This window comes from Malaclemys terrapin, chromosome 1 (genome assembly GCF_027887155.1).
Source record: "Malaclemys terrapin pileata isolate rMalTer1 chromosome 1, rMalTer1.hap1, whole genome shotgun sequence".
Taxonomy (NCBI): domain Eukaryota; kingdom Metazoa; phylum Chordata; order Testudines; family Emydidae; genus Malaclemys; species Malaclemys terrapin.
Window position 1 is genome coordinate 134,579,805 of NC_071505.1, and position 27,340 is coordinate 134,607,144.

A 27,340-nucleotide genomic window follows, 5' to 3' on the forward strand; every position below is an offset into this window, starting at 1 on the left:
CCGGCCCCATTGCCATTGGCCCCGTCCCCGCACGTGACGCCAACCGGCCACCGGGCGCCAAATTCAAACCGGGAAACGAAACGAACGGCCTCTGTGTCCCGAGAGCAGCAGCGGAGCCCGGCGGCGCCGGGTCCCTGCGGGGAGGCAGCGGGGCGCGCGACCCCCCTGCCCCCACCGACAGCGGGGTGAGAGCGGGGCGGGGAGGGGCAGAAGGGCCAGGCCGCGGGGCGGGGATCAGGGTGCGGGCAGGAGGAAGGGGCCCTGCTGCGGGGAGCCGGGGCGTGGGGGGGAGGGGCCCGGCAGGTGGGAGGCGATTTATAGGGACCACGGAAGGAAAAGGGGCTCAGTGGGGTTTGTGGCGGTAAGGAGGGTCATCGTGGGGACGTGGTGAAGAGGGTGTAAAACCTGGGCTGGAGGCTCTAGAGGAACCTGAGACCGGTGGATGCAGGCCCCTGGGGAACAAGGATGGGGGGGTAGGGATGGGGAGGGGGAAGAGGTGGTGAGAGTTCCCATTGTAGGCATGACTCCCTCACCGCACACAGCCAGGATGCTGCAAGGCCTTTGTCAGTGGTGCCCAGGGCATCCCATGAAGCTGCTTCCTCCCACAGAGCTCTCTGGGCAACCCGAGGGGTTGTCATCACTCTCTAGAGCTCTCTGCGGGGGACGGTTCTGACCCTAGCCCCGTGGCACTCCCTGTGTGACACTGCGGGCGGGGGGTTGCCCTAACCTCACAGAGGTCCCTCTATGTGACCGGTAGGACAGTAGTCGTAACCTCTGTAGAATGCTGAGAATACCTGTTGGCGAGCCTCTCTGAGCATCTCTAACTGCTCGGAAGAGGCCGGGATTGGATGTGTCGCTTGCCTCTATCATGGAGGAAGGGAACTAGTTTATTTTTCTGTCAGTTTTGGTTTTGCCCTTTTATGTCAATACAAATGACCCTCTCTGAGAATTTTGTGACACTAACAGGCTGGATCGGCTCCACTGATGTGAAATCCTCTCCATATTGGTTAATGCTAAATCTACCATACATAATATGCATAATGCAAGCACTGTAGTTACACAGAAGATTTCCTGTGCAAGAGCAAAGCTCCACTCGCCACAACTCCCATATCTGCAACCGGTGTTCATGTAAGGGCAACCAATTATCTTTTCTCCAAATTACTATTTCTGGTCTTGCCATTTATCCCCCCAGTTCTAAATTTTAAAATCATTTACCATCCATAAAGTCCAGATTAGGAAGTTTATTCTGCCATTTGAGGATGATAAATTTAGTTCTGCACAGTGCTAAGGAGGGAAGTGCCTAGCTTCTACTACATCTATTTCAAGCTCCCATGGGTTAAAACCCTCCTAATTTATAGTGTTTCAAGCAGTTGACCATCTATAAAACAGTTATGATAACTCTAACCTCACGGGTGTGGTTTGAGATCCTCAGTTATCATTGCAAATTATTTACTTGGTGCTGGTCATTTGTGTGGGGTTTTCACAAGATGTGTGTTGATAAATGAGAGAAGGAGGTGCTGCCCGTTTTTCCAATAGTCTGTTCTGATCTGTTCTTCCTTTCCCTGCAGTGGATGTAGTATACAATTCTTCCCTATGGGCATAGGGACTGTCCCCTAGCCACAAGACAGGTGGTGAGGACTCTTCCACCCTTGGGGCTACCACTGTATGGAGTGGAAAGCCCCGCGTACACCAGCTGATTGGGTACCTTGCATGAGAGACAATTGATTCCTTTCCTATATGTTCCAGGCCCACAGCTCTTCTTTCATGTTCTGTCTTATGATTTGCAGGATCTGTTTTTGCAGTCTTCAATGGAGAGCGACTGTACAGATCAATGATGAGGACCAGCCCTCGCAGGCCCCTGATTCTGAAGAGACGAAAACTGTCCCTCCCAGATGGCAATGCATCCAACTCTCCAGCAAGAGATGAACCGGATGGGGAGAGTAAAGGAGTCCCCAACGAGGAGAGTAGCAAAGGGGACAAACCCAGGGACAGAGTGGAGTGTGGCACCCAGAAATTCCCAGCAGGAATAAAGATCATTAATCATCCCACCATGCCCAACACCCAGGTGGTGATCATCCCTCCCGATGCTGACATCCAGAGTATCATCGAGGCTCTGACAGCCAAGGGGAGAGAATGTGGCAGCAATGGGCCCAACAAGTTCATTCTTATCAGCAGTGGGGGCAGCTCTCGCCCCACAGGCTCAACAGCAGCTCAGCAGACGCTCCAATCAAAGGATGAGACGAGCACAGCAACAAAGGGGGCCAGAGCAGCAGATTGTCAAGGTGGAGAGAAGAACATCGGCCAAAACCCTGACAAAACTGTGGAAAGGGCAGTACTGTGGCCTCCACAAGTCAATTCCATGGGAGGACAAGAACAGGAAGGAAACAGTACGTAGGCTGTTCCCTTCTATTGGCCTCTTAAGTGCAATGAAGGGTGTGTGGGAGGCCTGTGCCTTGCTCAGTATGGGAGAGTGCAGTGGTGAAAAATGTGAAATTTCAAGCAGCCCAGCTGGTTAATATATTAGCCTTCTACATATGGTGACAGGGGTTCAAATACTGAATCCAAGTCAAAATCAGTGATCTTAGGGCATGGTGTTTCCCATAGAGTTTGCAGGGTGTGTTTGCAGGTCAAGACTTTGGTATATTGACAGAATGGGAGATGAGGAGGGTCAGAACTACAGGAGCAAAGGGTTTTGCTGCCTGGGACAAAGATGTTTAGTTCGTTGGCTAGTAAACGTCTGGTGACATTTTTTAAGTACGGCTTTCAGCACTTGCTCTGGGCCAGGGCAGATGAAGGTTCAGATCCTTCTGGGATTTTTAGGTTTGGAGACTTTCCAGCAATTGGGCTGATCCACAGCTAAATCAGGAGCTCTGGCTAGATCCACATGATGCTTTAGCCTCAGAGCACCATCTGGTGCCTCTAGCTCAAGATGGGGAACTTGGGCCCATTTTGGGAGACCTGGCTGGGGCCTCTCTTTAGGTATCTGGGATGGCAGCAGGTGAGTGAGCAGGGCTCTCGGTTTGTTTCCCTGCAGGCAGTGGAGAGGCAACAAGCAGCGGGTTGGATAACAGTCTGACTAACATCCAATGGCTAGGGAAAATGAGCTCTGATGGGCTGGGCCCCTGTACTGTGAAACAAGAGATGGAGAAGGAGAACCAGACACCTGTGCAGGAGACGATCAAGGTAAGGAGGGAGATGGTGGGCTACATAATAGAGTAAACCTCTGGAAACTGAAGACAGAACATGTGGGTGAGAACACTCAAAGGGAGCAGACATGACAAAATCTGGGTAACCTGAGCCTCCGCCAAGTTGATCTGTGCGGCAGAGTCCTCAGGCTAAGAGGAACTTCCTTGGAACTTTCCTGGGCCCCTGCAACTTTCACACAGTTTCCTCCTTTTTTCTTCCAGATTGAAGAAGACTCCATTGCTGCCACTGCTACCTCCTCCTCCTTGTGGCAGGACTCGATCTCAGAACGGCCCCCCTACTCCTACATGGCCATGATCCAGTTTGCCATCAACAGCACTGAGAAGAAGCGCATGACCTTGAAGGATATCTATACCTGGATTGAGGACCATTTTCCTTATTTCAAATATGTGGCCAAGCCAGGCTGGAAGGTAACATGTTCTGCTGGGGATGCACCTGATTCTATCCCTAGGTGTGGGCAACAGAGTTTTAGGGCTTGTCTGTACTTCCGGCTAAATCGGCATTGCTGCAATCTATGCAGCAGTGTCAATTTAGTGGGTCTGATGAAGACAAGCTAAGTTGATGGCAGAGTGCTCTTCTGTTAAGATCTATAATCCACCTCCCAGAGAGGTGGGAAGGTAAGTCAACAGTAGACACCGCTGTAAGTCGAACATAGTTACATAGCATAACTTGGGTTGACTTACAGCATTACTGTACACCAGCCCTCACACTTGGGGGATGCTTGCTTGGAGAATTGCTTTTTTTTTTTTTGCATCCAAAGGAACAAGCAACCCATGAAACAGGATGGAAAATGGTTTGAAACTAAGGGCCCTCTTCAATTCCTGATGTTCCCTTTTCCATCTCAAACACCCTAGCATCCTCTCTCAACTCCTCTCAGGCAGGGGAGAGGGCTAGCTGATTACTGGGCTGGAAGCTGGAATATCTTTGGTGAGAGCACTAAGGGGCTTTAGTGATGGGGATGTAAGTGGTTACCAGGTGAGCATGAAGGGCTGCGGTCTGCCAGGGGGGTGTTCCTCTGCCTGGGTTGTAGTGTCTTAGGGTCCTACCTATGCTTGGTTGCCAAAAACATTAAGATCTTTCCTCTCCACCCAGAACTCCATTCGACACAATCTATCCCTTCACGATATGTTTGTCCGGGAGACGTCTGCTAATGGTAAAATCTCTTTCTGGACCATCCACCCTGATGCCAATCGCTATCTGACACTGGATCAAGTGTTCAAGGTGAGTGGCTCCTGGGAAGGAAAACAGGTAGCCTTCCCAATTCCTGAACGCCAGGACATCTGACAGCATCTGATTTCAACAGGGAGGTGAAGTCCTCTTGGCATGTGGCCTCAGTCCAACTTCTAGAGAACGAAATCACTATTAACTTTACAAGTGGCGGGTTCCCTGTTTTGAAGTGGGAGGTAGCCCAGATGGGCTGGAGCACCTTTGAGGCAACAGGGCTCTCCAGGCGCAATGTAAATAGTGAAAGAGGTAGAATAAGCTTTCAACCAGCTGCTTTCCAAAGGCTTGATGCAAACTCGCATGGTAGCTAATGGAAAGACTCCCATTGACTTAAATGAGAGTTGGGTTGGGCCTTTAATGCACTGCATAGTTGTGTTTGACCAGCCATGCAGGCAGAATTGCCCTGTGTCACCTGGGGGCTGTGGAAGGGGTCTCTTTGTGAAAGGAATGGAGACCTTCTCTTGCTGCAATGATTTTCAGAGCAGGCAGGGTGAACGCTTCCTGTTTTCTCTCCCTGGTGGGTGGGCATGTTCAATAGCTGGTTGTTCTGACTTCGGAACTTTGTGCAAGGGTTAATGTCCCATATTTTTTCCCCCTTTGGTTGGTAACTTCCTCTTATTTTTCTCCCTCCTGATGCCTTGCTGCCACCAGCCACTGGATGCGGGGTCACCAACATCGCCTGAGTATTCTGAATCAGTAAGACTTTCCCTCTGGCTCGGGGCTTGGGCTGCTTTTCCTTTTGCCAGTCATTGCAGGAAAGGACAGGATGCTTGGGGAGGGGGAATGAGTCACCGCAGCTACCAGTCCAATAGCTCTTTGCACACCTTTCTTGGGGAAGGAGGCATGCCTGATATAATGGAGGGCCAAGTTCTTCTTCGAGTGCTTGCTCATATCCATTCCATTAGGTGTGTGCGCGCCGCGTGCACGATCGTCGGAAGATTTTCTACCCTAGCAACACCGGCGGGTCGGCTGTGGAGCCCCCTAGAGTGGCGCCTTCATGGCGCTGAATATATACCCCAGCCGACCCGGCGCCCCCTCAGTTCCTTCTTACCACCCCTGACGGTCGTTGGAACTGTGGAGCGCTGCTTAGCTGTTCTCCACTCTCCCTAGCTTAGTTTGTTGTATCACAGTGATAGTTATAGTTATAGTTCTAGTGTTTATAGTTAAATAGTTAAATAGTTTAAAAGTTGTTTTAGTTGTTCTAAGTAGTTCAGGGGATTAAGGGGGTCGTCTCCCCCGGCCACGGGGCCAGGCTCATGCCCAACGCTCCCGGCTTCAAGCAGTGCGCCTCCTGCGCTAAGCCTATGCCCACGAGCGACCCGCACGACTCCTGTCTGAAGTGCCTGGGAGAGTCCCATCAAACAGATAAGTGCAAGATCTGTAAGGCCTTCAGACCAAGGACCAAGAAGGAGCGGGACTTTCGGCTCCGGCAACTCCTGATGGAGGCGGCACTTAGTCCGGACGCTCCATCTACAAGTCAGGCCCCGGCACCTAGCACCTCGGTGCGCAGTGCCCCGGGGGCACCGGCTATGACGACCACGCGAGTGGCGTCAGACAAGCCTTCCCGGCACCGGACCTCGTCGGCACCGCAAGCAGTGCCTCGGCGCCGGTCATTATCCCCGGGGCATAAAAAAGCCCATAAGACGGGGACATCCGTGCCGAAGACGCCGGCTCCCCCAGTGCCGGGGGTAGAGCCGCGTCCGCCGGTGGAGCACCGGAAACAGGTGCCTCCAGCACCGTCGACTCCGGCGCCGAGGCCGTTGAGTCCGGTGCAGATAGCGTCTCCACCGAGACCGGCGGTGATACAGTGCCTCCCGTCGACTCCAGAGACCTTCGCGGCGGCGAGAGACTTAATAGCTCTCACGGAGCCGGCACCGCCTCAACCACCGGCACCGACTGCACCGTTGACTCGCCCGGTCCAGTCGAGGGGGAAACCTGCCTTGATGCGCCCTCCATCGCAAGGGCTGGAACCTCGGCACCGATCCAGGTCCCGAAGCAGGTCCCCACGCCGCTCGCAGTCCCGGCACCGAATATCGCCTCGGCACCGGTCGTACTCGCGGCCAAGATCTTCTTCGCGGCACCGCTCTACGTCTCGGCACCGCTATGATCGTCGGCACCGATCAACGTCAAGACGTAGTTCTCGGCACCGCTACGCTCGACGCTCGACGTCGAGAGGCCGCTCCCGGCACCGGGCATACTCCAGGTCCTCGTCGAGGTCCAGATCCGGCTCCCGGCACCGACGAGGTCATCGGCACCGATCGCGGTCCCGGCACCGTTCGCCGGCACCGCGCAGAGATAGATCATCTCCGGACCGGTACCGTGCGGCACCACAGCACACGGGGATCGTTTCATCTCTCTCGGCACCGCCATGGCCGTCAAGATCGGTGTCTCGCTCCTCGGAGGACCTGTCGAGATCGGCATACCCCCCTCAAGGGCAAGCCGAGGAACGGAACTTGGGCCATTGGCAGGAGTTGGCAGAGGACCACTCCCATGGACCATCTCACTGGTCATTTTGGACCCCGTGGGCGTACCACCAGGAGCAAGGGGCTCCAATACCATTGACCTCTCGCTCGGGTCACTCGGTTAGAAGGGCCCCAGAATCCACCATCTCTCGACCTCCGCCAGGGGGCATGGAGGCTTCCGTGTCCACGCCACCTGACACCATAGACCGGAGTACAGGTGATGCTCCGGCCCAAGAGCAGGGGGATCAGGACCCCCCCTTGGATCCAGTACCACCGGAGGCGTCTTCCTCCTCCTCTCCGGATGAGGCAGTGGCGGGCACTTCATGTACGGGTCCCCCTCCGATAGATCTTCGGGCTCACCAGGATCTCCTGCGTAGGATGGCCCGTAATATGGACCTGCAGGCGGAGGAGATAGTGGAAGTACAGGACCCTATCGTGAACATCCTCGGAGCGGATGCCCCATCGAGGGTGGCGCTACCCCTGATCCGCACGATACAAACCAATGCGGATACGATATGGCAAACTCCTGCCTCTATCCCACCCACAGCGAGAGGGGTGGAAAGGAAGTACTTTGTCCCGTCTAAGGACTACGGGTACTTGTATACCCACCCCCAACCGTGTTCACTGGTGGTGGCATCAGTGAACGCACGAGAGCGCCACGGCCAGCAGGCTGCAGCGCCTAAATCAAAAGAGGCTAAGCGGCTCGATTTGTTTGGCCGTAAGGTTTACTCAGCCGGAGGGCTGCAACTTAGAGCGGCGAACCAACAGGCGCTATTGAGCCGTTACAATTTTAACTCCTGGAACTCTATGGGGAAGTTTAAGGAGTTGATTCCCCAAGAGTCCAGGGAAGAGTTTGGAGCCATGGTAGAGGAGGGTAAGAAGGTGGCTCGGACCTCCTTGCAGGCCTCCTTGGACATAGCAGACTCAGCTGCGAGGACCCTGGCTTCGGGTATCGCTATGCGGAGGATCTCCTGGCTTCAGGTTTCGGGTTTGCCTCCGGAGCTGCAGCAAACCCTACAGGATCTGCCCTTTGAGGGACATGGATTGTTCTCGGACAAGACGGACTCTCGTCTGCAGAGCCTCAAGGACTCGAGAACAATCATGCGCTCCCTGGGGATGCATGTTGTGGGCCCTCAGCGCAGACCATTTAGGCCGCAGCCTCAGCGCTTCTACCCCCCCCCCGCCTCGTCAGAGACAGGACTCGACCCGGAGGCGAGGGCGAGGTGGTAGAAGAAGGTGGGCCGGCCCTCAACCCGGCCAGAACCAGGGGCCACCTAGACCACCTTCAGGCCCCAGGCAGAACTTTTGAAGGTGCGGTCGAGGACGGCGCCCCAGTCATCCCCCAGGATCCAGCCCCCTCCTTTCGGGATCATCTCTCCCACTTCCACCGTGCTTGGTCCCTTATAACTTCGGACCGTTGGGTCCTCCGCACAGTGGAGAGGGGATACACTATCCAGTTTTCTTCTATTCCCCCCTCCCACCCCCCTTCCCCGTCCCTCTTCAGGGACCCTTCTCACGAGCAACTTCTTATACAGGAGGTTTCCACGCTCCTTGCTATGGGGGCCATAGAGGAGGTTCCAGTAGAGTTAAGGGGCAGGGGATTTTATTCCCGTTACTTCCAGATCCCCAAGTCCAAAGGAGGCCTGCGGCCCATCTTGGACTTGCGCGGACTCAACAAATTCGTAGTAAAGTTGAAGTTCCGCATGGTCTCTTTGGGGGCCATTATCCCTTCCCTCGATCCTGGAGACTGGTTCGCCGCCCTCGACATGAAAGACGCATACTTTCACATCTCAATTTACCCACCTCACAGACGCTTCCTGCGATTCGTGGTAAACATGGTGCACTACCAATTTGCAGTCCTTCCCTTCGGCCTATCCTCGGCCCCAAGAGTGTTCACGAAATGTATGGCTGTCGTGGCAGCGTACCTTCGTCGGCAAGGGATACAGGTGTTCCCGTACCTAGACGACTGGCTGGTACGCGGTCGCACCAAAGAGCAAGTTCAAGCTCACGTCCACAGAATAGTGCACACATTCAACGAGTTGGGCATCCTACTCAACAAGGACAAATCCACTCTAGAACCTACCCAGAGAATAGATTTCATCGGCGCAGTTCTAGACTCCAGACGTGCACAAGCCATCCTGCCAGACAACCGCTTTGGCACCATCACGAGCCTCATTCAAGGACTACAGGCCTTCCCAACTACCACGGTGAGGTCGTGCCTCACCCTGCTGGGTCACATGGCTTCCTGCACGTACGTAACCAGGCATGCCAGACTTCGGCTTCGCCCACTCCAGACCTGGGTTTCATCAATATACCGTCCACATCGGGACAGCCTGAACATGGTGGTCACGGTCCCGAACTCGGTCCTGACCTCCCTCACCTGGTGGCTAGATCACAATGTGGTCTGCGAGGGGATGCCTTTTCACACCCCACAACCCTCTCTGCACCTGGTCACAGACGCTTCATCTCTGGGTTGGGGCGCCCATCTCAACGGACACCATACCCAGGGCCTGTGGACTGCACCCCAGTTAGCCCTGCACATCAATGTTCGGGAGCTGATGGCGGTGCGCCTGGCGTGCCAGGCATTTCTCAATCTCCTACGTGGCCGTTGTGTGTTAGTTCTCATCGACAACACCACGGCCATGTTTTACATCAACAAACAAGGAGGAGCACGTTCGTCAGTTCTATGCCAAGAAGCCATTCGCCTGTGGGACTTCTGCATCGCCCACTCAATCCATCTCACGGCATCGTTCCTCCCTGGAGTCCAGAACACTCTAGCGGACCGACTCAGCAGGTCCTTCCAGACACACGAGTGGTCTATCCGTCCGGACATCATACATTCCATCTTCCGGAGGTGGGGGTTTCCCCAGATAGACCTGTTTGCATCTCGAGACAACAGGAAGTGCCACGTGTTCTGCTCCCTACAAGGTCGAGCTCCGGGCTCCCTCTCGGATGCGTTTCTCCTTCCCTGGAAAGACCACCTGTTTTATGCCTTCCCTCCGTTTCCTCTGGTCCACAAGGTACTGCTAAAAGTGCGCAGAGACCAGGCACAGGTAATTCTGATCGCTCCAGCGTGGCCGAGACAACATTGGTACACCACACTGTTGGAACTCTCGGTTCAAACACCGATCCCGCTTCCATTATGTCCGGATCTCATTTCTCAGGACCACGGTCGGCTGCGTCACCCCGACCTGCAATCACTCCACCTCACAGCGTGGCTGCTCCATGGTTCACCCAGGCAGAGCGGCAATGCTCGCACTCTGTCCAACAGATTCTGCTGAGCAGTAGGAAGCCCTCAACACGGACCACGTACCTGGCCAAGTGGAAACGGTTCTCATGTTGGTGCGAACAACGAGCCACGCCCCCGTTGCAGGCACCCATTCCCCTCATTTTGGAATATCTCCTCTCCCTAAAACAGCAGGGGTTGGCGATATCTTCAATTAGAGTTCACCTGGCCGCTATATCGGCCTTTCACCCAGGGGAACTCGCGTCCTCGGTATTCTCTAACCCGATGGTCGTTAGATTCCTCAAGGGCTTAGACCGGATGTACCCACAACAACGTCAGCCCGTCCCGACGTGGGACCTCAACCTGGTTCTCTCCAAGCTCACAGGTCCTCCATTCGAGCCACTGGCCACCTGTTCACTTCTGTACCTATCCTGGAAGACAGCCTTCCTCGTAGCCATCACCTCAGCAAGGCGTGTTTCTGAACTCAGGGCGCTTACATCTGAGCCCCCTTACACAGTTTTTCACAAGGATAAAGTGCAGCTTCGTCCACATCCTGCCTTTCTCCCTAAGGTGGTTTCTCCTTTTCATATCAACCAGGATATATTTATCCCGGTCTTTCATCCTAAACCACATGCCACTCGCCAGGATCAACGTTTGCATTCCCTGGACGTACGTAGGGCCCTGGCCTTCTATATTGACCGCACAAAGCACTTTAGAAAGACGACGCAACTCTTCGTTGCAGTGGCCGACCGAATGAAAGGCTCACCGGTCTCCTCACAACGCCTATCCTCCTGGATTACGTCTTGCATCCGGACTTGCTATGACCTGGCAGGTGTCTCAGCACCGCACCTCACCGCTCACTCCACGAGGGCCCAAGCTTCCTCGACTGCTTTCCTGGCACGTGTTCCGATCCAGGACATTTGTAGAGCGGCGGTTTGGTCATCAGTCCACACATTTGCAGCTCACTATGCACTAGTGCAGCAGTCCAGAGACGATGCTGCTTTCGGATCAGCGGTTTTGCACACAGCAATGTCTCACTCCGACCCCACCACCTAAGTTGGGCTTGGGAGTCACCTAATGGAATGGATATGAGCAAGCACTCGAAGAAGAAAAGACGGTTACTCACCGTTGTAACTGTTGTTCTTCGAGATGTGTTGCTCATATCCATTCCAAACCCGCCCCCCGTCCCCACTGTCGGAGTAGCCGGCAAGAAGGAACTGAGGGGGCGCCGGGTCGGCTGGGGTATATATTCAGCGCCATGAAGGCGCCACTCTAGGGGGCTCCACAGCCGACCCGCCGGTGTTGCTAGGGTAGAAAATCTTCCGACGATCGTGCACGCGGCGCGCACACACCTAATGGAATGGATATGAGCAACACATCTCGAAGAACAACAGTTACAACGGTGAGTAACCGTCTTTTTCTAACTGCTGCAGAAAATGCACTAGCTGGTAAAGACCTAATAATGCTGCATGGATATTTGCAGAAGCATATAACAGCTGCATGCGCGTATCTATAGACGCAGCGAGGTGCCGGCAGCTGAATATTGGCCTGAAATGTGTCTCCAGAGAACCAACCCAGCCAGAAGCTTCAGGTACAACCCTTCCTGGCAGCAGCTCCTCTCCTTTCTGGGCTGTGGCTTCAGGAAGGGCAAAATCTCTGCACTCCTTTCTTCTTCCTGGAAGCACCATGACTTTTGGCAGGATGGAAATTGGTGCTGCCTCCTTCACCTCCAGCAGTGTAGTGGTAACAGATGTGCAAGCAGCTAGCCAGACTTGTCTCCATTTCCTTTCCAACCCCATCCCTCTTTCTACCTGCTTAGATCTTCAATTCCTCTTTCGCTCTGCTGTTCCACTTGAGCATTTTGGGCTATGGTTTGTATGAAAGACACGACACACTATACTGTTCACCTTTTCTCAGGCAGAGAGGAAACCAAAATCAGGTCATTTCTCCTGCAGCAGAGACCACAGCTGGAGAAGCTCCTTCATGCCAGGTCACCCTCTACAAGGCTTTAGGGTGGCAGCTGGCAGAGGGATGGCATGGGCATGCAATGGCAGGTGGCACACAGTCTCAGGGTGGTAACGGTTGCTCTCTCGGCACTAGCTCAGCACAGGCCTCTGGATCCACGTTCCTAAGCGAGGCAGTCGAACAGAGATGGGTTCTTCTCTTTAACTCTCTTTTCCTCTCTTTCTTATCCCACAATGACCATAGCAGCAAAAACGACATGTTCCAGAACTCCAGAAGAACACAGGGGGAAACAGCAGCAACAAAACTGAGCCACAGAATGCACGTGAGTGTGTGCATCTGTCTTGGACAGAGAGACAGCCAGTCCCCTAACCAGGGTGATGGGCGCTTGATCCCGAACTGCCATTCCCAGCCTGTAGGAAAAGAAATGGAAATTGCTGTCCAGTATGGCCTGCTTGCAGGCTTGCCACGGCCGCTCCTGTCTGACAGGTTTGGAGCTGAGGGTAGGGCTGCTGCATCTGAGAGAAGACATCTCGGGGAGGGAGAGACCTGCTACAGGGGCCAGGTCTCAAAGGGAGTAGGAGCTGAGCTCTATGGGGAGCAATTTCCTAACCCAAGACACCTTGAGTTGGGGAGGCTTGTTCACCGGAGCTCCTGGGTTCTGCTGGGTTTCAGCTCAAGCCTTGCATCCCCATAACTATGCAGAAAAGGCAGGGAAGGGGTGAGCCTCTCCCTGGAATTAGTTGGTTATTCATAGATTCTAGGACTGGAAGGGACCTCGAGAGGTCATCGAGTCCAGTCCCCTGCCCGCATGGCAGGACCAAATACTGTCTATGCTCTGGGATTGAGGATGACTCAAGCTCCCCAGCTCTTGACTGGCTGGTGCTTGGTGTGTGGTGGGGGGAGGTGAAGAGGCTCCCCAGAGCAGGACATTAGCTGACCCATTATCTTCCCTTCCAGGCCGAAAGATGAAGCCTTTGCTTCCTCGCGTCAGCTCCTACCTGGTTCCAATCCAGTTTCCTGTGAGCCAACCTCTCCTCCTGCAGTCCTCCCTGAAGGTGCCTCAGCCCATGGCCCAGGGAGCCTCCCTCAGTGGCTCAGAGGCTATCCGGAGCAGCAAGCGTGTACGCATTGCTCCAAAGGTTAGTGTTTCTGCTAGCCTTGGGCTTCTGTGGTGCCAGTCTCCCCTGCTCTCCATGGGGTTTTCTTGCTCACTCTCCCTACTGCTGTCAAATGCCCATGCTTGCAGCGGTAGGACTGGAGCTGGCTGGCACTTGGCTACACCTGCCTTCCATCCCCCATTCCTAAAGTGACTGTTCTCCTCTAGTTGTCTTGTCATGGGTAGGCTGCTTTTTAGTTAACAAAGGGATTCTCCTGTCAAAGTGTGAACCAATGACTCCTCTACTGTCCAGCCACAATGAACCAGAGACAGGAGCAACGTGGATTCTCTCCTTTTTTCAAGCCTTCATTCAGTTCCTAATGGAACTGCATTGCTCTCTTGACCCATTCTGATCTCCCTTAACATTTTGAAGAGTGTGGTTTTTGCCTCTTTCAGAAGCGCCCAGCTCTCCTCACTACCTGCATCCCCCAACCTTAACATTCCTTGGGTTCACAGCGCCTCCCCAGAAATACTGATCTCTAGGCACACCATCTGTTGGTGCTGTGCCAAGATCCTTCCCGTGCGCTTTGCCGGCTCCTCTCTATCTAATCGTGTTATTGCCACTGACTTCAGCCGTGTGCCTTCCTTTCCCCCACCGCCCTCTCCCTGGTCCCAAAGTTCTACTGTCTTTCTCCTTCCTGCTGCATTTCCTGCCCTGTGATTTTTTTTTTTCTCTAGACCCCTGCTTACTCACTGTAGTATGTCATTTCTCACTTCTTGCTTCCCATGTAGGTGTTGCCGTCCACTGAAGAGCCATCCTCATACTTGCCCACGGGGCCTGTGAAGGAGAAGAGTCACTGTGATGAAAGGCCGCCCCCATTTGCCCCAACCCAATCTGTGAAGGAGAACAACTCCCAGCCTGGTGAAGCGCCAGCCTCTTTCCCTGCAGCCCTGTGTATAAAGGAGGAGAAGGAGGATTCCTATCCTGACAAATGGCTGCCCTCATTCCCCCCAGTCTCGTCTATAAAGGAGGAACCAGTGCAGTCTGATGAAGAGACAGGCCTGTTGCTCCCAGTACCATGTGTGAAGCGAGAGAAACACTTTACCGTGCTGAAGTCCCCGCCCCGGGGCGTATCTGACACAGTGATTATAAAGAGGCGGAAGATGGGCAGGTCCAGAAGGAAACAGCACCTAGTGCTGCCTTGCTCAGAAGAGCCAGTCCTGGTTCTGCCAGAGAGCGGTGGCTCTGACTCCTTCAGGCTAGCGTCAGACCTTCCTTTCCTGCAGGAAACCCAGTCTCTAGAGCTCAGCTGCTCCCAGGAGGAGGGTGGCCCCTTTAAAACACCAGTCAAGGAGATGTTCTGCAAGCTGCCAGTTTCCTCCACCCCTAGCAAAGTCCCAACTGCTACTCCACCAATGGGGGGCCCTGACTCCTGGAGACTTGCACCCATTGCTAAGGAAAGTAGTGAGCTGGACTTCAGCCCCGTGAGAACCCCTCAGGTGCCATTCACATCCCTCCAGGAGAACTTGGACTTGCTGGGGTTCAACAGCACTCCCCTTAAAAACTCCTTGTTTGACTCCCCTCGACAGCTTCTCCAAACAGAGTCCAATGACATGGTTTCCGGGCCCCTCACAAGCTCTCCTGCTTCCAATCCTGAATCCACCAAGCAATCATCCCCGGAATTGCCAGCCTCTGGACTACCTGAGAATCAGTCTCTCATGGAAGGCCTGGTCCTGGACACCATGAACAACAGCCTGAGCAAAATCCTGCTGGATATCAGCTTTTCTGGCCTAGAGGATGACATCCTGGGGCCAGAGATGAGCTGGTCTCAGTTTATTCCTGAACTGAGATAGGCTGTGTTTGGCTTATTCCCAAGCTGTAATGGACACTGGGCTCTACTGAGACTTGCTCAGATGGGATATGCAGGGGCCCATAATGTAGTTTTGACTTATTCCCATTGGGAATACTGGGCTGTACTGAGATCTGCTTGGCTGGAAAACAGACAGGCCCATTGGCTGCTATGAGTTCGCTTATGAGCTGCAATAAATATTGGTCTGGGACAGGCCTTGCCTCAGGCCTGAGTTAGTGGAGAAACAGAGTCCCTTGTGAAACGGTTACAAGGAAGGTTTCCAGGTGGGTGCTGAATCACCCTGCCATCCAAGGGGTTGGAGACGATGAGGATAGGCCCCTCCAAAGTACATCTTCTGGAGAAAGAAAAGTCCCAAGCCTTTCCCAGCTCTGTCCTCAACAACTCCCTCGTACAATTCCCTTCCTTTCACAGTGCTCCACTTTCCTGAGGTGTCTTGCCTGTCGTGACTCTGTAAATATTGTACATTCCTTAAATTAGTTTTTAATTATAAATGTCACTTTATTCTTTTAGAACTTTTATGGGAATAGAAATGGGTGGTAAAGGGCTTGATTTGAAGCACTGTCCCTGTCTCTTCCCCCTGAATGAGGTTGAATGCCTAAGATGCCATTTTTGGTCTTCCCTCACTTCAGAAACACATTGGTATAGGACACTCTGAATGTTGGCAGGGGCAGAGGTTGAAAGATCACCCCTCCGCAAGTGTGTGTCTATTCCAATTGCAATGTAACAGCTTGTTATACTACAGCCCCGCTAAACCCCTTTGCTTGGACTTTGTCTCACAGATATGTCATCCAGGCTCTGATGGTGAAGAGCAGTTGCTCTTAAATCTAGGTCTGATTTCTTGGGTGCCATACACCAGATCCCCAACAATGTACGCTTGGAGGCCTAGCTACATTTAGTGCTGCAGCTCAGATTGACATTTAGCTGAATGCTTCAAGCCACCCTAATCAGACCCAACAATTGAAGTGGTTGAGAGGAATTGTAAGATGGATGTTAAAATCTTCACTTAAAAATATGCCGTCTCTTGAAACTCACTTATGTATCTTCCACTGCGGTGTGTAATAGGGCATCTGGTGTCAGTCCTCTGGTGTTTATGTAATAAGAAGGAATGTGCCCTGGAAGGACTTTAGATGGGGCCTTTGCTCAAAAACAAAATAAGATGCAGACGTACCTCAACCAAACAGTTTCCCTTTCCTGTCTATAAACTGGGGGTGGGATTGCTGGGCCACGTGCTGCCGTTGCTGCTTTCAAGGGTCAGAGTCAGCACTGCTATTCTAAGTTTCTCGCTTGGTGTGACTGCTTTTTAGCAATTCACTCACAGTTGACAATGCAACAAGGAGTTAATTTCCCTTGCCTAATATTCATGCTCTAGCACTGTGACTCAGTTTTGAAAGCAAGCCCTAGACTAATTCAGGAGGTATGTGGGGTGGAAAAGAACTGTGGGGGGAAGGGAAAGAAGAATGAGTCTGGTTCCATCCTGCCAATGTTTGGGAAATCCCACAATTGAGGGCGATTCCTAGGATCTGTTCTGGTAGCTGTCCAGAGCTGAAGGCCCAGACAGTTAGCTGCTGCTCTTAGCCTTTTTCCTCCTCAGCTTTGAGAACACCAGGATCATGGTTTCATACAGTCACCACTCCCCACTTCTCCCCATCTGAAATGCTGCTTAGCTTTAGGGGCCAGTGGGAGCAAAAACACAAGTCTTTCAAAAATAGAAGGGTGAGGTGGGGGAAAAAAGGAACAAGCAAGGGACAAAAGGAAAGCAGCAAATAGCCAGGAAAGAAGTGAGATGGTGGAAATTGTGTCCACCTATGGAGCAGGGAGACCATCCACCACTGTATCACATGTAGGAGCTCCAGTAAAAGATTAGGAGACACTTAGCTAGCCCCAAGCCACTGTTTGGAATTCTAACCAAAGCATGTTTAATAGAAAATTTTAATAGCGGATCCGAGCCTTGCTTCAGTGTATTGTCTCTGATAGGTTAGAAGCAAATACTTTAGAGGAAAGTGCAAGAAACACCACACTAGACCATTAAGAAATAATATGCCCCCAGGAGAAGCACTCTTATACAATTAGATGTTATCCATATGAATGTCTAATCTTTTTTCCTGAATCCTGCTAAGCTGTTGGCTTCAATGACATCCTGGGTCCCTGAGTTCCAGAGATTAACACAGCTGGGGGTGGGGGAGGAATAACCTATTGTAATCTGTTTTATATAGAGCTTGATAACCTTCCCCCACCTCCCCTTTTATTCCTGAAATCTAATTTTGGGGGAGAGAGGTGCAAGGGCTCTGTAGCCTTACCAATAAAACAAAGGGAGGATGGGAGACTGTTGTTTTTATTAAGGTGGAATCATACTAGGGAAAGCTTAGATTAGACTGTAAAACCCCACTAGTTAGCACTAGGCTTTGCATTTAGGGGGACACAAATCTCAGGAATTTCTAACAATACCTGGTAGTATCCTTCTAACCACAAAGGCTGGTGCTAGCCAGTGGGACTTTAGGGTCCAGTCTAAGCTTTCCCTAGCATGATTCCACCTTCATGACACCATTTTCCCCTCATCCCTTTGTTTTATGGGAAAGGAGACAAAACCCTTGCAGCTCCATCAGATAACATTCTCAGAATTTTGTCTATAGCTTCAGACAATAGAGTGCTGAGTGTGACCCAGTCCTACCCATCTTAATTAGTGCACTAATGATTTATGAACTGTAGGGTTTTTTTTCCATAAGGGAAAATTATAGAAAGTAAATATGAAAGATATTAGGTTCCAGATTGTCCATGTCCTTGGGGCCAATGCAGGACTGTTTCCTCAATTATGGTTTCTGTAGTCTAGTTGATCTTGTCTCCAACCAGTATTGATGGGTAAAACCTACCTTCATGAGCTTTTATTTGCTAAAATAATCTGTTTGGGGGCCCCCCAGCCTGCTAGTTAAGTATATCTCCCCTGTCTTTAGAAAACTAATTCTACACAAGTTTTGGGTATCCCTCCTCCACTTGAGACTTAAAAGTCCACATTTACCTCTATACCTTTTCAAATAGTGCAGTTATGTTCTTTCATGCCTTTTCCTTGGTGGTCATTTGCCTAAGACCTACAGATTTAGGTTCGAATCCTTCTTCAGATGTCACTCTCAAACTATATAATCAGGTTTGTTGCTGTTTTCTTGACTCCCCTCCATCTACTCTGTTCAGAAGAGAATATGCCAAGTGTGATCACACTGTTGTTATTCCCCTCCACCCCCACACTCCATGATGTGATATCTACAAATACAGCCTAAAAGCATACCTGTGATTGCATACGCTCTTTTGGCACACACTAGAGAGTAATTATATCAGGTGCAGCAGCTTCTGTTCACTAATGCACATTCAAATAGAAAATGCAGAAATGAAAAGGGGATACAATCAGCTCTCACTGGTTTCAGAGCAAAAATGCAACTGTTCACTAGTCAGTTCATGTTGAAATACTAAATGGAAGAGCTAAGTTCTGACGGGTCTAAGTAGACAGGCAGGAGACCTAAAGGTGAGATTTTCAAAAGCAATGCAGTGCTTGCCTAAAGGGAGTTTAGTCATTAACTGCAATGGAAGTGCTTTTGAAAATCTCAGTCTGTATAGGCAGCAAAGAGCTAAGCATGTAAGCCTGTCAGCTGCATTCTACTGGACTGAGCGTGTGGTTGAGAGGCAGCAGCCTTGAGATCTATTCCCACCTATTTTCACCTGTCTGTGCCTCAGAGATTCTAAAGCCAGACAGGACCCTTATGATCATCTAGTCTGACCTCCTGTGTTTCACAGGCCAGAGAATTTCACCAAATGGTTCCTGCTTCAAGTCCATAACTTCTGGTTGAGCCTCAAGTTTCCTCATCTCTAGGGAGGAGATAGACTTGCCTCTAGAGTGCTTTGAGGTGATGTGCTACTTAACTGCTAGGTATTGCTGTTACTCTGAAACTGAGAAACATTCATTGGGCAAGAGGGCTCTTCTTTTTAGTTTACCTGCAAATGTCCTTTCAAGATTCCTTAGTTCATCTGCTCCTGCTTCAGCCCCAGCTGAAGTCATAGTTCTCTGTACATGACATCACAAGTGGCTGCTGTGGAAATTGATCTGTGCAATGCAGCTCTCAGGTAGGAGGAGATCCAAGGCCCAGAGATAGATGGGAAAACAAGAGAGCATGAAGCTAAATCCTAGGTCTGCATGGGGGAGCAAGGCATGGAAGGAAGAGAGGGAGCAGGAGTGAGGCCTGCAGAGGAGTTGAGCAGCCACTCATTGTTTTTCTCTTTTGAATATTTTTTAGCCTTTGTCATTCTTTCAGCCTTTGCAGCATTTTGTTTTTGTTCAAATGAAACCCCACCATCTGCAGTTCTGGAACTGGGCTGGTAATACGCCTGAAGGAGAACTTTAGAATGTCTCTCAAAATTATGACCTAGGCATCATTGTCTAATTGCAAATCTCAGAAGGTAAACGTCTGTGGGGAAAGTCTGGACTGTGCTCTATTGCCATCAGCTTTATAGAAAATCTGTGGGTAAGTATGACTGTACTATAGTCACTATAACAAGTAAATACACAAATGCCACACACAGCTAGAGCTCTGCGGATTGCCTTACATAGGAAACGGGCTATGTCTGTGAGAAGAGAGTCACCTCACAGCTCTTCTTTGGGATATCCAAGAAGGTGAGATCTTTGTGCCCAGGTTGCCTGGAGAAAATATTCCATGAAAAGAAACAGTGACTTCTCCCAGTGTCTGGAAGGGTGCTTGTGGCAAGACAAGTCTCTTTACAATCAGCAAATATTACTTTTGTTCCTGAAGTTCTTCCTTTATGGAAGAGACCTACTGCTCTGAGAGAATGGTCTTTCCATAGCTGGGGACCTAATTCTGTATTGAATTCCACATTGACAGAGAAGATCTCACTTTCTTTTTCATTCCAGAAGCTTAAGTACAATTTCTCTAGAACCCTATGGGTATCATCCCTAGTCCATGATAGATCATATTTCCTGAAGGGTTCATTTCAAACTAGGAACTGAATAGATGACTTGAGCAGGATTGGCTTCCTTTCTCCCCAGAGTGGTAATGCACAATACCCGCAGAGAACAGATTACTAGGTAAGATGCTGTGCAGGACACATCTCTGCAGAGTGGCTGTGGGAGCCCTGTGCTTGCATACCCCATTGCAACGAATCTTCTGTAATTTGTGCTGTTTACAGCAATGCTGGTGACTTTTAAAGATTTCTCATTTGTTATGGTAGTGCCCAGGGGCTAACTAAGAACAGCGCCCCCTTGTGCCAGGCACTGTACAAACAGAATAATAGAAAGTCCCTGCCCCCAAGGAGCCTACAATCTGAACAGAGAAGGTAGACAAAGGGTAGGGGAGAGGGATAGAGCATACAAGCAGAGTGAATGATGAGATGGCACCATTTTTTAAAAATGTGTTTTGTTATTTCAGCCCTTTCAGTGTTCGGAGAGGATTAGGTAGCTGGCAAGACAAAGGAGAAGAGGGGGGGGATGGAGGAGTAGAGACAGTTAGGAAGGAGGTAGGGAGGGGTCACAGAGGGGAAGGAAGGGAGGGGCAGGAAAGGATAGAGCAAACAGCCAGTCAGCACAGGGAAGAGAGTGGTGAGAGTGCAAACTGCAGAAAGCGGTTTGATGACAGCATCTGGTCATTTGGTCCCTCAAGAAGGTACAAACCTTCACGCTAAGTAAACTGAAGTTATGGATACTCCCTCTAGTGTCAGGTGCCCTCTTCTCCCCCCTCCCTTGGAGGAAAACAAGTATCTCTGCATTGTGCTCTTTAGTGAGATTGTCCCCATGGAGACTCTTTGTAAGTTTCTGGCAATACAGCATGCTAGTTACTGGGACAGTGGGTGAGGTGGAGAGTACTTTAAGCCTTGCACTACTCTGTTTATAGCAGTGGGAAATGTTCTGTTTCTCTTCTCTTGGGAGCCCAGCACTGGACTAGCAGGGGGATGCAGGGCAGGACTGAGGGGCATTGGCAGAGCTGTGTGGGGAGCCCAGCACTGGACTAGCAGGGGGATGCAGGGCAGGACTGAGGGGCATTGGCAGAGCTGTGTGGGGAGCCCAGCACTGGAATAGCAGGGGCTGCAGGGCAGGACTGAGGGGCATTGGCAGAGCTGTGTGGGGAGCCCAGCACTGGACTAGCAGGGGGATGCAGGGCAGGACTGAGGGGCATGGGCAGAGCTGTGTAGGGAAAGTTTACAGCTGAACACTGCAAATTGTACCTGACTTTTGCCCACTGTATTCAGGAGCTGCAAGCTAGGACAAGAACATTGGGATGGTAGAGATCTTTACGGAGGGCTGGTTTTATCAAGTGTTTTCTCCCAGCTAGGCCTTGTCTGGGATCTCTTGCAGATGACCTCTTGGGCAGAGCGTGAGTTCTTGTGTAAAGAGAGGCGTACTGCATGGCCAGGGTTTTCCCCAAGAGCTTATCATAAACTGGCAGTTGCAAGACCACCATGCACAGACATCAAGATCAAAGTTAATCAGAAACTGCGCTGCCCCTGGGAAGACACTAGCCGCTGGCACATCTGGGGATACCACACGTGGCTGGATGTAGGGAGGCTGCCTCCACTCTTCCCATCGAGGCCGGACATACCTTATGACAGCAACGTGTGGCGATGGATTACTGCTCCCAGGACATACTGCATGCCCCAGCCGCCCATCCCGCCTCCCTCAGAGATGGATGGGAACACTTACCTCAAGTTCATCGCACAGGGAGCTCTGTTTTTAGACAAGAAACGTACGGAAAAAGCTGTGGCCCAAATACAGAAAGAGCTACAGGAATGCAAGCGACTAAAGATGATGAGCGAGTGCCGAGCTCCCCGCATAAACAGCCAGGGAAATATTTTGCCTCCTCAGGACTTCAACCGGTAAGGAGCACTGATTTCCCCGTGCCTCATCAGTTGCTGTGGAGCATATGGGAGGGAATGGAAACTTAACCACCAGCTCACAAAGGATTGGTGTAAAATAGGGATAATGGAGTCATAGATTCTAACACCAGAAATGTTAGATATTAGGGAAATCTTTCTAACTATGAGGGTAGTTAAGCCCCCCTCACTGCAGTTTTTAAGAACAGGTTGGACAAACAACTTTCAGCGATGATCCAGGTTTACTTGGTCCTGCCTCATCGCAGGGGGATGGGCTTGATGACCTCTCAAGGCCCTTTCCAGCCCTACATTTCTATGATTCTGTCATATAGTCTGACCTTCTGTATATCACAGGTCACCAACACCACCCAGCCATCCCCACACCAAGCCCACCAATCAGAATTAGACCAAAGTAGGCCATCCCTTAGGAGACAACACTTTTCTGTATCACTGGCAGAGAACAGGAAGGATGGAGCAGTGGTCCCTGTAATGGCCGGGAATTAGTGTAGTGAGCTGAAGACAGATAACACTCCCCTTCCTTTGGAAAGCACTGAGATGTTATAGATGAAGAGCTATGGCAGGGGAAAAGAAATAGAAAGGGAGCCTCCTTCTAACCAGCTTCCCCCACCCCATGCCCCCGGAAGCTGGAGTCAGGCCATGATAAGAGCCAGCCAGGGAGCCTAGGCTGCTGTAGGGAGCCCTGGGTGGGGGGGCCCCAAAAGCAGTCCCTGGCCAATGTCCTCTCTGGGGCTTCCCACAGCAGCTTGGGTTCCCTGGGTGGCTTTTACTATGTCCTGGCTCAGGATTCCAGCCTGACCAGGGCCCTGCGGGGAAAAGGAGGAGCAGGACGCAGTGCCCCAGGGCGAGGGGGGCAAATGTTCTTTGTACCCAGGGTCCCAATAAATCTTAATCTGCCTCTGCCAAGGATAGCCTGGTTCTCTCCAAAAGGCTTAACCTTAACTCTGAGGAGAAAGCTTAGTCCCTCCAGAGCCGAGCACCCTGGGCTTGAGTTCCCTGAGCACTCACTCGAGTAACGCTTTAATCCTTGGCATGGAATGCCATTGCCACTGTGGAGCCAACACTGTCAGCAGCTGAGCTGCAAACACCATCCCTGCCCGGCGAGGGGATGGCCTCTTCACCCCCACCCAGCACAGCCTTAGTTGGCTATACAGCTGGCAGAAGATCACACCCCTGCTGACAAGGTCTCTTCCTACTGGAGGATGAGGGTGCCATTCAGGTAGAGGCTACAGAAGAGGACATGTGCAGCAGGTACAGGAAGCAGCGTGGGTGTGTGGCCCCCATGGCATGTCTACACAGCCTGCATTGACAGACTCAAGGTAGTGGGGCTCACGCTGGCACTCTGAAAATAGACAGCACTTTGAAGTTGTGGCTCAGGCTGGTGCTTGGGCTCTGAAGCCTAAGGAGGGGAGTAGGCTTCAGAGCCTGAGTTCCAACCACAACTTCAAAGAGCTGTCTACACAGCTGTTTTTAGAGCGCTGGAGCAAGCCGTGCTAGCCCAAGTCCGTTGACCTGGGCTGGAAGGCTCAGTGCTGTGGGCTGCATAGTCATACCTTATGAGCTTGTGTAACCACCACATGCAGAGAGCAGGGCAACCTAGAAGAACACAGATGTTTAGAAGAGAAGTGTGGTAGTTGCTGAATGTACTTAGTAGCTATTTCTAAAGCTGTACTGAAAGTTTCCATTAAGGGCAGGCAGTCTTGCAGGTACCACACATTCACTCTCTGAGAGCAGAGCCAATTGGAGTTCTGGTGGAAAGGTTTATAAATAGTGGAGTTGCAGACAGCCCGCCGGACTTAGCGACTGATCAGTGCAGGACCAAGAGATGTGTCTGCTGTGGAAGCTGTATCCTAACACCTGTGCAGCTTTGGACAGAGGCTGAACCTCTAGAAACTGTTGGCTATGGGACTGGAATTGCTGTTGACTGCATGGAGCTTCTGACAATTTTGCTGAGGAGATTCTGAGGTGTTTGGCAGGGTACTGAGAGGCTGCCATTTTCCTTGGGCTCTGGAGAATCCAGGTGACACCTTTTATGCCAAATCTCAGAGGGGAATGTATCTGCATGTGTGTACCAAAGAATAAAAGTTGATATGTTCTGTTGAAACAGGGGACTGATCTATATAACAAAATGGGGAAGTCTGGATAAGTAACACCAATAGGTTGACCCTCTAGTAGCTTTGTTTAAGAAATTCAAAAATACTATTTGCAAACATGTGTACACATATTAAATGGTTGTTCACTAAGAAGTTGTATGGTACTCTCTCTCAAGCTGACTGGCAAATGTTGTTAACATTGACACCATAGCTCTGAGGTTAACTGTGTGTATGTTAACTTTATAATTTTCTGCAAAGAATGTACTCTGATCTGTGCTTCTACAGAGCAGTAAGCTGTGGTGCAGGAAAAAGGAGACTGTAGAAGTTATACATATTACCTCAGCACTCCCCCAGCCTATTACAATTGACTACATGCAAGAATCCCCCAGAGCCATGGGGAAGAAGGTGCTGTGATCTGTAGGGTGACCAGACAGCAAATGTGAAAAATGGGGACAGGGAGGGGGGGGTAATAGGAGCCTATATAAGAAAAAGACCCCAAAATTGGGACTGTCCCTATAAAAAGTTGGGACATCTGGTCATGCTAGTGATCTGCGACTACGGGACCAATGTTGCTGAGCCATTTGTACTGTTTGTTTGCTGACAATGGTGTTGAAGTGATTCCTGGGTGTATTCCCACCTTCCCAAAGGCTGAAGGAGGGTTCTCCACCCCAAGGCAGGGGTGAGAGTTTGGAAAAAAACTTAACTTCAGGAGAGAAGCCCCACCACACCAACAAGCAACTTCTTCCTGCTATGGAAGCCTGGCTCAGACACTCCCCCCCCCCCCCCCTTCCTGTTAAGGATTCATGCTGAACACAATAGTTCCATCAGCTATTTCCTGTACCAATAAGTACTATAAGTAGAATGACCACTAGAGCGCACTCACATCATAGAAATTAGGAATGAAACGTTTTAGCTCATCTCTGAAGCTAGGGTTGTTTCAAGTACAGTAGGGGTAGGTCTACACTTACCCAGTAGTTCAGCGGCGAGCGAACTTCTGGGTTCGACTTATCGCGTCCAGACAAGATGCGATAAGTCGAACCTGGAAGTGCTCACCGTCGACTGCGGTACTCCAGCTAGACGAGAGGAGTACCGTGGAGTCAACGGGGGAGCCTGCCTGCCGCGTGTGGACTGGGGTAAGTTCGAACTAAGGTACTTCAAACTTCAGCTACGTTATTCACGTAGCTGAAGTTGCGTACCTTAGTTCGAATTAGGGGGTTAGTGTAGACCTGGCCTAGATTTCCTAGTGCTATGTCCAGCCTAGCTTAGAAGTCCCAAGGGATGAGGCTTTCATTACTTCCCTTGGGAGACTATTTTACAGCTGCCCTAATGCATCTCTCCACCAGGAAGTTTCCTCCGCCTCCCTGATATTCTGCCTAATTGTTAGTCCCTTAGTTTCATACCATTATTCCTCATATTGCCACGAAGCAGCTTAAACAATTGCAGGCTCTCAGTGATATTCGAGTGACTGGCAAACATTACTCAAAGCTAAAATTATCTAAGTACTGTAGATCCTTAATTCTCTTTGTTGTTCTCTCTCCCCTTTGCATGCACATGTTGCTGTGCCTGCTGGAGCCCCTGGAAGATGCCTATTCCTTTCAGACAAGGAGGTTCAGGCCAAGCCTGGCTATAGGACAGGACATCACTCCTCCCTAGTATTGATCGGGGGATCATGCTAATGGCTAGTAGGTCTGTACTCCTATGAGCAGGTGCTCCATTCCTGTGACTGGGATCAGTCTTGAAGAATGTTCTCCAGCAGACAGGGAGACCTTTACCCAGTGCAGCATGGTAACCAAGTATATTACCCTGTTCTACAGAGAGAATTAGTATTTACAGTCAGACCCTAATAATCTACCATCCCTCCAATCCTATGGGAGCTAGCTCAGTCATGGAAAAAACAGTAAGGTACCTCTCTGTCTGGAAACTTAACACATTGATCCTCCCTTCCTTTTTAACAGATACAGACACCTGACTGCAGGAAGAGGCCTGCAATCTCTCTCTGTCCAGCTGCAGCCAGTCAGACCTGCAACTAGAGACTGTTGGAATTGGCCTTGCCCCAGCCTCCAACCCCATTACCAGGAGGCAGCACAGAGACTTGCCTTGAGGAACAGCAGTCCAGTCTACGAAGAGTTGCTGCAGAAATACCAGGAGCTGGCTGTGTCTGGGAGACAAACAGGGTTTTGTAACCCTCCCAGCAAACAGAACCCAGAACACTAGAGGGGCTAATTCTAAGGCTCAAGAGGGCTGTTGGGGGCTATAGGCAGGGCCCCAACTATGTGGGATTGCACAAGCCGTTATGTCAGAGGACAGCAACCAACAGCCCAAATACTGAGTGCGCACTGGTGATGCAGGCAGGATCTACCAGCAATCAGGCACCCCCAAAACAGCAAGATCTCTCTGCCACTTGATATCAAAGATCATCATCCAGGAACCTCCACTACAAAAAAAAAAAAACACTAATGTAACAGCTTGGGAGTCCCCAGCACTGAAGCGCTGCAGGTGTGCCTAGGTAGTACTAAGTCATGTTGATTGCCTGTATTTCCCTTTGGCATCTTGGATTTTGGATGTTTACTGTTGAGCAGGCCTGCATTCTGATAGCCCTAGGGTCTCTGGCACCTGCCCAGGAAGATCTCCTTCTCTTTCCATCTGTGGACTAGGTGGGTGCTGAGCTTACAGGTATCCCCAGCTACAACCAGGAAGTCCTGCTGCCCCTCTTCAAGGTTGTCCACATCAGAGATCAGGCTCTTGATTCTTGTATAAAATGCTGAGTAGGTGGGTTGAAGCTTTCAGTTTGATTTGTGGTGGATGGGAGCATGTGGTGCTTGGTCAGGATGAGTGGGAGTGGCCTGTTACTAGGAAGAAAGCTTGGTCAGTGTGTATCGCTTGGTCTTTCGGTCAATGGTATGGGGAGGTGTGTGGCTTGGTTGACATAGGGTTATGGGGGATTGGGAGGTCAGTAACTGGCTGCAAGGTCTGGCTGGCATTGAGGGGGGGGATTCTGTACCTGGGAGGAGAGCTCAGGGTGTATGTGTGGGGTGGGTATCAGGGCAGAAGGACAAGTCAGCATGGGGTCCCATGGGACAGACAGACAGTGTGCCTGATGTGGGAAGGTTGTACCTAGGCAGAGGATTCATGAAGCATATTTGCCTGAGGGGTGGAATGCAACCATGAAGCAGGATCATTCCACCTGGTGTGCAGCTTTCTATATGTGGGTAGGGTTTGTGTCAATCAAACTTTCCGTCTTTAGATTCCGTATTTTATTTTCCTGCCTCAGGAAGAGCTCGTCATACCAGTGGTAACTCTCCTCTTCCACCTCCTCTCAT

The 27,340-nt window shown here is 51.1% G+C and overlaps 2 protein-coding genes across 6 annotated transcripts; both read left to right on the top strand.

Annotated features, from left to right (window-relative positions):
* The first annotated feature begins 49 nt into the window (after positions 1–49).
* Positions 50–16,193, top strand: FOXM1 (forkhead box M1). 5 transcript variants are annotated; one of them, XM_054039710.1, is made up of 10 exons: positions 50–185; positions 967–1,128; positions 1,788–2,387; positions 3,035–3,183; positions 3,408–3,614; positions 4,297–4,425; positions 5,080–5,124; positions 12,325–12,403; positions 13,039–13,220; positions 13,970–16,193. In XM_054039710.1, exons 3-10 carry the CDS (start codon positions 1,832–1,834, stop codon positions 15,029–15,031), a joined length of 2,409 nt encoding a protein of 802 aa, XP_053895685.1. In that variant the 5' UTR covers positions 50–185; positions 967–1,128; positions 1,788–1,831; the 3' UTR covers positions 15,032–16,193. The 5 variants fall into 5 exon arrangements, with proteins under 5 accessions (XP_053895685.1, XP_053895706.1, XP_053895711.1 ...); XM_054039731.1 differs by having other exon boundaries at positions 12,328–12,403; XM_054039736.1 differs by lacking the exon at positions 5,080–5,124.
* Positions 15,239–26,234, top strand: TEX52 (testis expressed 52). The gene is made up of 3 exons (XM_054017791.1): positions 15,239–15,311; positions 21,372–21,912; positions 25,976–26,234. Exons 2-3 carry the CDS (start codon positions 21,395–21,397, stop codon positions 26,232–26,234), a joined length of 777 nt encoding a protein of 258 aa, XP_053873766.1. The 5' UTR covers positions 15,239–15,311; positions 21,372–21,394.
* The last annotated feature ends 1,106 nt before the right edge of the window (positions 26,235–27,340 follow it).

What these genes read in the sequence shown, in the direction of transcription:
- TEX52 (XM_054017791.1), top strand. Translation starts at nt 21,395, where the DNA reads ATGACCTCTTGGGCAGAGCGTGAGTTCTTGTGTAAAGAGAGGCGTACT. An exon ending in CCTCCTCAGGACTTCAACCG is followed by an intron (nt 21,913 to 25,975) that starts GTAAGGAGCACT and finishes CCTTTTTAACAG; the next exon opens with ATACAGACACCTGACTGCAG.
- FOXM1 (XM_054039710.1), top strand. Translation starts at nt 1,832, where the DNA reads ATGATGAGGACCAGCCCTCGCAGGCCCCTGATTCTGAAGAGACGAAAA. An exon ending in TGGCCAAGCCAGGCTGGAAG is followed by an intron (nt 3,615 to 4,296) that starts GTAACATGTTCT and finishes CTCTCCACCCAG; the next exon opens with AACTCCATTCGACACAATCT. An exon ending in AACTGAGCCACAGAATGCAC is followed by an intron (nt 12,404 to 13,038) that starts GTGAGTGTGTGC and finishes CTTCCCTTCCAG; the next exon opens with GCCGAAAGATGAAGCCTTTG.